At 43.4% G+C, this 6,000-nt stretch overlaps 2 protein-coding genes across 6 annotated transcripts in view; both read left to right on the top strand.

The window, feature by feature from the left end:
* Positions 1-1,229: 1,229 nt before the first annotated feature.
* MTLN (mitoregulin) lies at positions 1,230-2,469 on the top strand. The gene is given in 4 exon segments (XM_027128632.1): positions 1,230-1,233; positions 1,330-1,433; positions 1,435-1,751; positions 2,365-2,469. Coding segments are annotated over 3 exon segments (288 nt in total). The 3' UTR covers positions 1,615-1,751; positions 2,365-2,469.
* The window catches only part of NPHP1 (nephrocystin 1), a 105,216-nt gene continuing 100,946 nt past the window's right edge, over positions 1,731-6,000 (top strand). For all 5 annotated transcript variants that reach the window (XM_027129007.1, XM_027129011.1, XM_027129010.1 and 2 more), the window contains exons 1-2: positions 1,731-1,842; positions 3,301-3,472. The gene's annotated coding sequence lies outside the window, so the exon portion shown is untranslated. The remainder of the gene's footprint in view (positions 1,843-3,300; positions 3,473-6,000) is intronic.

The following is a 6,000-nucleotide window of genomic DNA, read 5'->3' as shown; positions in this document are numbered from 1 at the left end:
CTGCTGTTCCTAGAGGCTACCCATATTTCTTTACTATATAAGCTTCTCCAACATGTTTGCTTACTTCATCAAGCCCACAACGGGAGTCTTCAGTCTGTTAAGAAGTTTTATATCACATAAGGTATATCACATAAGGAGTGACCTCCCAGCAAATCACAGATCAGCCCATACTCTAGGGGAAGGACTTAAGACATGAACTTCAGGAGTGGACATTGTTGGGGGTTACCTTAGGGTCTGTCCACCAGAATGAATTTCATCATTAGAATTTGTTTTCCCTCTAGCCCCACAACTCTGACCCAGTGTTACTTGTGGAATAGAATGGCTCTCTAGACCTTGCTGTCCAATATGGTAGCCACTAGCCCCTTATGTGACTAGTGTGACTGAAGAACAGATTTCTGAATTTTTAAAAACAATTTAATAAAATTTAGTTTAAAAACCAATACTCGGACTTCCCTGGTGACACAGTGGTTATGAATCCGCCTGCCAATGCAGGCGACATGGGTTCGATCCCTGGTCCAGGAAGATCCCACATGCCATGGAGCAACTAAGCCCATGTGCCACAACTACTGAGCCTGCGCTCTGGAGCCCGCGTGCCACAACTATTGAAGCCCGCGTGCCTAGAGCCCATGCTCCCCAACAAGAGAAGCCACTGAAATGAGAAGCTCACACACCACAACAAAGAGTAGCCCCTGCTCACTAGAGAAAGCCCGCACGCAGCAATGAAGACCCAAAGCGGCCATAAATAAATAAATAAATTTATTTATTTTGAAAAAGATACTCAACTCAGATATTGGAGAAATTTTTACATGTGTTTGAAACAATGTGGGTACATGAATCTAATTTTTCAACTAACTTTTGTGAATTCTAGAAACTGATCAAGTCTCTCCACCGAAAATTTAGTGTTCAAATTGAGATGTGATGTTAATTATAACATCTACACCAGATTTCAAAGTCTTAGTATAAAAAAAGAATAAAAGATCTCATTAATAGCTTTTCTGATTACATGTTGAAAAGATAACATCCTTTATGTATATTAAGCTAAGTAAAATACGTTATTAACAATAATTTCATCTGTTTGCATTTTTTTAAATGGGTTCCCAGAAAATTTAAAGTCACATATTTGGCTCGCATTCTGCTGCTGAGAGAAAATACAAAGAGGTTGAGCTGACCATGAGGTTGTAGTTAGCTAATAATAATAAATCAAGGCAACATCTGATGAACGCCAAACAATGAGTATGGTAGGGGTTCAGAGGAGGTAACTGCGGGGCTATCCAAGGGCGGGGCAAGTCTTCACCAGCAGGCGAGATCGACGAATCTTTAAATTGCAAGAGCTGCGCGGCAAGGCGCGCCGGGCTCTCACGGCCCGCGCCCCGCCCCGAAACGCGCTGCGCCTTTTGACCCGGCCGCCGCGCCGTAGGCCGCGCTGCAAGCCTGGGAGCCGCGATGGCGGACGTGTCCGAGAGGACGTTGCAGCTGTCCGTGCTGGTGGCCTTCGCCTCCGGAGTGCTCGTGGGCTGGCAGGCAAACCGGCTGCGGCGGCGCTACCTGGACTGGAGAAAGAAGAGGCTGCAAGACAAGCTGGCGGCGACGCAGAAGAAGCTGGACCTGGCCTGAGATCCCCGCGCTGTCGGTCCCCGCCGGCCACCGCGCGGCCACGTCGAGGCCACCTCGCCTCTCCGGCGCGGGGCTCCAGCCGAAGCCAGGCTCGCCACACTCTCTCCGCTCGCAGTGCCGGGCTCTTGCCGGAGTCGGTGAGCAGTACTTACAGCGACGCCTTATGGGGAGACTTCGGGGACGGCCGGATATCTTGGGACAGGAGGGTCTTTGGAGAGCCCACAGGAGGTGACTTGTCCCCCCAGGCACCAGAAAGAGGAGGAAGTTCTGTTTTCCCTAATAACTCACATTTTGGTATCGTAGTTCACTGCGTGTGTTTAACGGGACTGTCTTAACCGCGTGCAAAGTCGTTGCACCTTGGCGACATTAAGCTTCAAAATGGAAAATACTGGAAAGAATAGAAAATGAAAAAAAGGACCGTGGAGGTGTTCCTACCACCCCCTTCCCCCCTCCCCACATCAATTTATTTTTTAAAATATCCTTGGTAGCACCATAGTACATCTTTGCATTCATGTTTTGTCATCTCCAGTCTAAATTCTTAGGTCCTTGGCAGGCTGGCAATGGCTTGAAAGTCAGGAACCTTGAGTCTAGTCCTGGCTTTTTCATCAGAGCTCTGCAAATTTACAGGATCGCAGTTTTCTTATCTGTAACACCAGATCTTCTTGTTCATGGTTTAACTAAACAATAGAATAATTTGAAGTTAACCATTATGTATTCCTAATTTTTATTTCTCTTTTCTGTTTCCAACAGCTTGTTGAAGATGGATATAGAGAACTGGACAGAAATAGTTTCTCCTTGCACTTTATGAATCAATTTTATTTTTAAAATAAAAAAATTAAACATATTTGAACCTTTTATTAAAAGGAAAAAGAGTATCTTGCCTCCCATGCAGCTTACTGAATTAAGAGATTTGATCCTCAAAACTTATAATTACTGTCTTTGGTCAGCTATCTTGTTTTCTAAAGAATCTATGCTGGTTCCTTGGTACAACTGCAAAGCAAAGTTGGTCTAGGAACCACTATGATTCTCTTTGGTTAGCAGTTTTGCTGGACCTATTCTGGAAAGCAAACGGCTATGTAAAAATAACTGAGGTAAGGGTAATGTATGTAAGACCTTTACACATCTGAGGCTGACAACATACTCCAAGCACGAAGTATAAGTTTTAATGACAAAAGTTTCATTTGTATCATTATGGAGTATACATGTGAAGGAGAAACCTCATTGAATAGACCTTAGTGATAAATCCCAACTACAGTTGACCCTTGAACATGGGTTTGAATTGCACAGGTTCACTTACATGTAGATTGTTTTCAATAAATCTATATGTAAGTGGACCACTGTCCACTTACTATCCATGGCTGGTTGAGTCTGTGCCTGTGGAAACATGGATAGGAAGGGCCAACTGTGGCGCTTGAGCAGCCTTGGATTTTGGTATCCGTGGCAGCTCCTGGGGTTCCAGGATGATATCCTCCGATGATACCAAGGGATAACTGTGTCTGAAAATCAAGAGTGACAAAGTCCCAGGTTATTTTTGATTTTCCAGGGGTGTTTTCTAGAACACTGCCCTTGCTCATTCCTATAAAGATTAACTTTGTTTCTCAGTAAATTTAGGATCAGCTCCGTATTAACGTAAGAAAATTCGGGAAAGTTGTTTCCACAGAGAGCTTTTTTTTTCTTCCATTTTAGGAGGGCCGTTATGCTTTATTACTTCCAACTTCATTTGCATTCTGTGAATGCAGTACTTAAGGACCGAAATGTTGGTTCTTAGAGCGCCATTCCATCTGGGCTGCAGGTGGCTGAAGTATCTGAGTCACCATTCATCACTGAGGGTCAAAGAGTTGAGGCTCTTTGAGACAAGGTAGGTCTCTTATGGCACATCCACGGTGCCTCCAGACTGTTGGTATGTTCCTGGTTAAGCATCTAGGTTATGACCAGTTCTGCCCGTATGGGCCTGTTCTTGTGCCACGTTCCTGGTGGACCTGGTCTTTCCAATGTGACTCCTTTCCCATTACTTATGTGCATCACCCGGACACACTCGTCTCCCTCACCTGTCTCACCCCAATGTTCTGTCATCCTGCCCCTCTGGGCCTGTGCTGTTCACCCCCGAGACCTGTCTAGTCCTTACGCGGTTTTCAGCCACCCTACACCACTCAGTCTGCCCCTCGTTTTCTGCCTACTGCCTCTTCACACTGTGCCCATGTGTTCCCAGCCCTGTGGTGGACAATTCCCCCCGACATTGCCTCTCACTGTTTCACCTCTAGCTGTCTACCCCTTGCCCTACTTAAATGTGTTTGGTTTTTTCCCTGAAACTGTTGGCTTACATGGAGATGTTACATTTTCCATGTTAACCACTAGTCTGGAAGCTGTTAAATTCTTTTTCAGTATCTCCTGTGAGACAGCGGTACAAAGTTGATATACATTGTAACACAGAGTTGATATACATTGTAACACACTGATGGAAGAAAATCATAACAAGTTTTATGAAATAGCTTGTTCTCGGGAGAAGCAATGGCCATGGTTTGCTTTGGTTTCGGCTACCTCACTTCAAAACGGTCTTGTAGGTTACTCTGATTTTCGTAATGGCATCAAGGGATGACAACAGAAGCAGTGACTAGTGCTAAAGCGACTATACTGAGCATTACAAGTCAAAAGAAATGTAAGTTAATGAAAAGGAAGGCAGCTAGCTGAGTCATCTCACTCCTTACGGCGTGGTGAATACCTAAGCGGTATTTCTCAAACTTGAAGGTGCATGTGAAACACTGGGGTATTGTTAAAATTTAGATTCTGATCCTGTGGGTCTATGGTGAGGCCTGAGAATATGCATTTCTAACAGTCACCCAGGTGATATGGATGATACTGATGCAGGAATTATAAGGAATAAATGCTTCTCACGCTGAATAGTGTACAAAAATGTATAAAATCAGAGCATCTTTCCACCCGAGATGAACAAGAGTAATAAACCTTTTTTGTACCCTTCCTCATACATATATACACGTGTAGGGGGTTTATTTTGTTTATTTTTACCAATATAGAGTTTTACCATCTTCATGACCCTGTAACTTTTCCATTTAAAATATGGAAATCCTGGGCTTCCCTGGTGGCGCAGTGGTTGAGAGTCCGCCTGTCAATGCAGGGGACACCGGTTCGTGCCCCGGTCCAGGAAGATCCCACATGCCGCGGAGTGGCTAGGCCTGTGAGCCATGGCCGCTGAGCCTGCGCGTCTGGAGCCTGTGCTCCGCAACGGGAGAGAACACAAAAGTGAAAAGACCGAGAAAAAAAAAAAAAAAAAAAAAAAAAAAAAAAAAATGGAAATCCCTATAAAGTAGGTAGATTTTTTAAAAAATTTTTATAGACATATATAAAATAAATAAGGATTTCATAAATGATGGGTTGTCTTTAGTGTAGTTTTTTTCTTTTTGCTTACCTCTAACAAGATCACTTAGAAGTACCGATTTATTAATCCATCTAAAAATACTTTATAGTACTTACTACTTCCTCATTTGTTAGATTTTCAATGGAAAAACTATGGCTGTTTAAGTGAACTTTTAAGTATCATGAGCCACGATGGAGAAATTAATTCAAAGTAAAGACATGAGATACAAAAAAGTAGAATGGATGAGTATATTAGAGTATGTCATACAATGAATCAGAGAGCAATGAGAATGAACAAACTACAACCCACACGATGATATAGATTCATTGCACAAACAGGTTGAATGAAAGAAGCCTGACAAGATGCCAGTACACTGCGTGATTCCATTATTCAGTTCAAAAAAGAGGCAAGACAGATTTTTACAGTTAGAGATTGGGATAGTGTTTACATTTGGTGTAGGGGGTGGAGGTGGGCAGGGACTAGAAGGAGGGGAAGACCACTAGAGTGCTGGTCACATTCTGTATCCGAATCTGGGTTATGTTACTTACATGGGGGTGTGTTCACCCTGAAAATTCAGTGCGGTGGGCGCTTTTCACTTCTCTCTATTGAAGAAAAAAGTATTGCAAATAACATGGCAGTTGGGCCTGTGGAATTACCTTGTGTGTTGTACTGAAGAACACATCAGTGTGGTTCATCTTTTGAAAAGTGAACTCAGGTCGTCATCCTTATTCGGTGTAGTGGAAAGAGTTTGGGAATTGGATTTATAGGACTGAGTTCCACTTGGGGAAATGTTATTATAACCTCCCTGAGAGATGTAAAATGGAGCTCATAATTAGGTGCTCACAAAATTGCTGTAGAACAGAGTCACCATCCTCCCAGAACTCAGGATGGACCATGTGCAAAACTACAATGAAGTGATACTTCAGCAGTATCCCAAGTGGCAAAGAATTTAACACTGCCTTTTTGAAGTGAGAGTATGCGCCAGAACCACGTATCCCATTAAGGCCATATAG

This window comes from Aethalodelphis obliquidens, unplaced genomic scaffold (assembly GCF_003676395.1).
Source record: "Aethalodelphis obliquidens isolate GAN/ISIS:26980383/991018 unplaced genomic scaffold, ASM367639v1 scaffold35, whole genome shotgun sequence".
NCBI lineage: Eukaryota > Metazoa > Chordata > Mammalia > Artiodactyla > Delphinidae > Aethalodelphis > Aethalodelphis obliquidens.
Note: the sequence above shows the minus strand (reverse complement) of the source record. Positions and strands in the feature narration are given on the sequence as shown.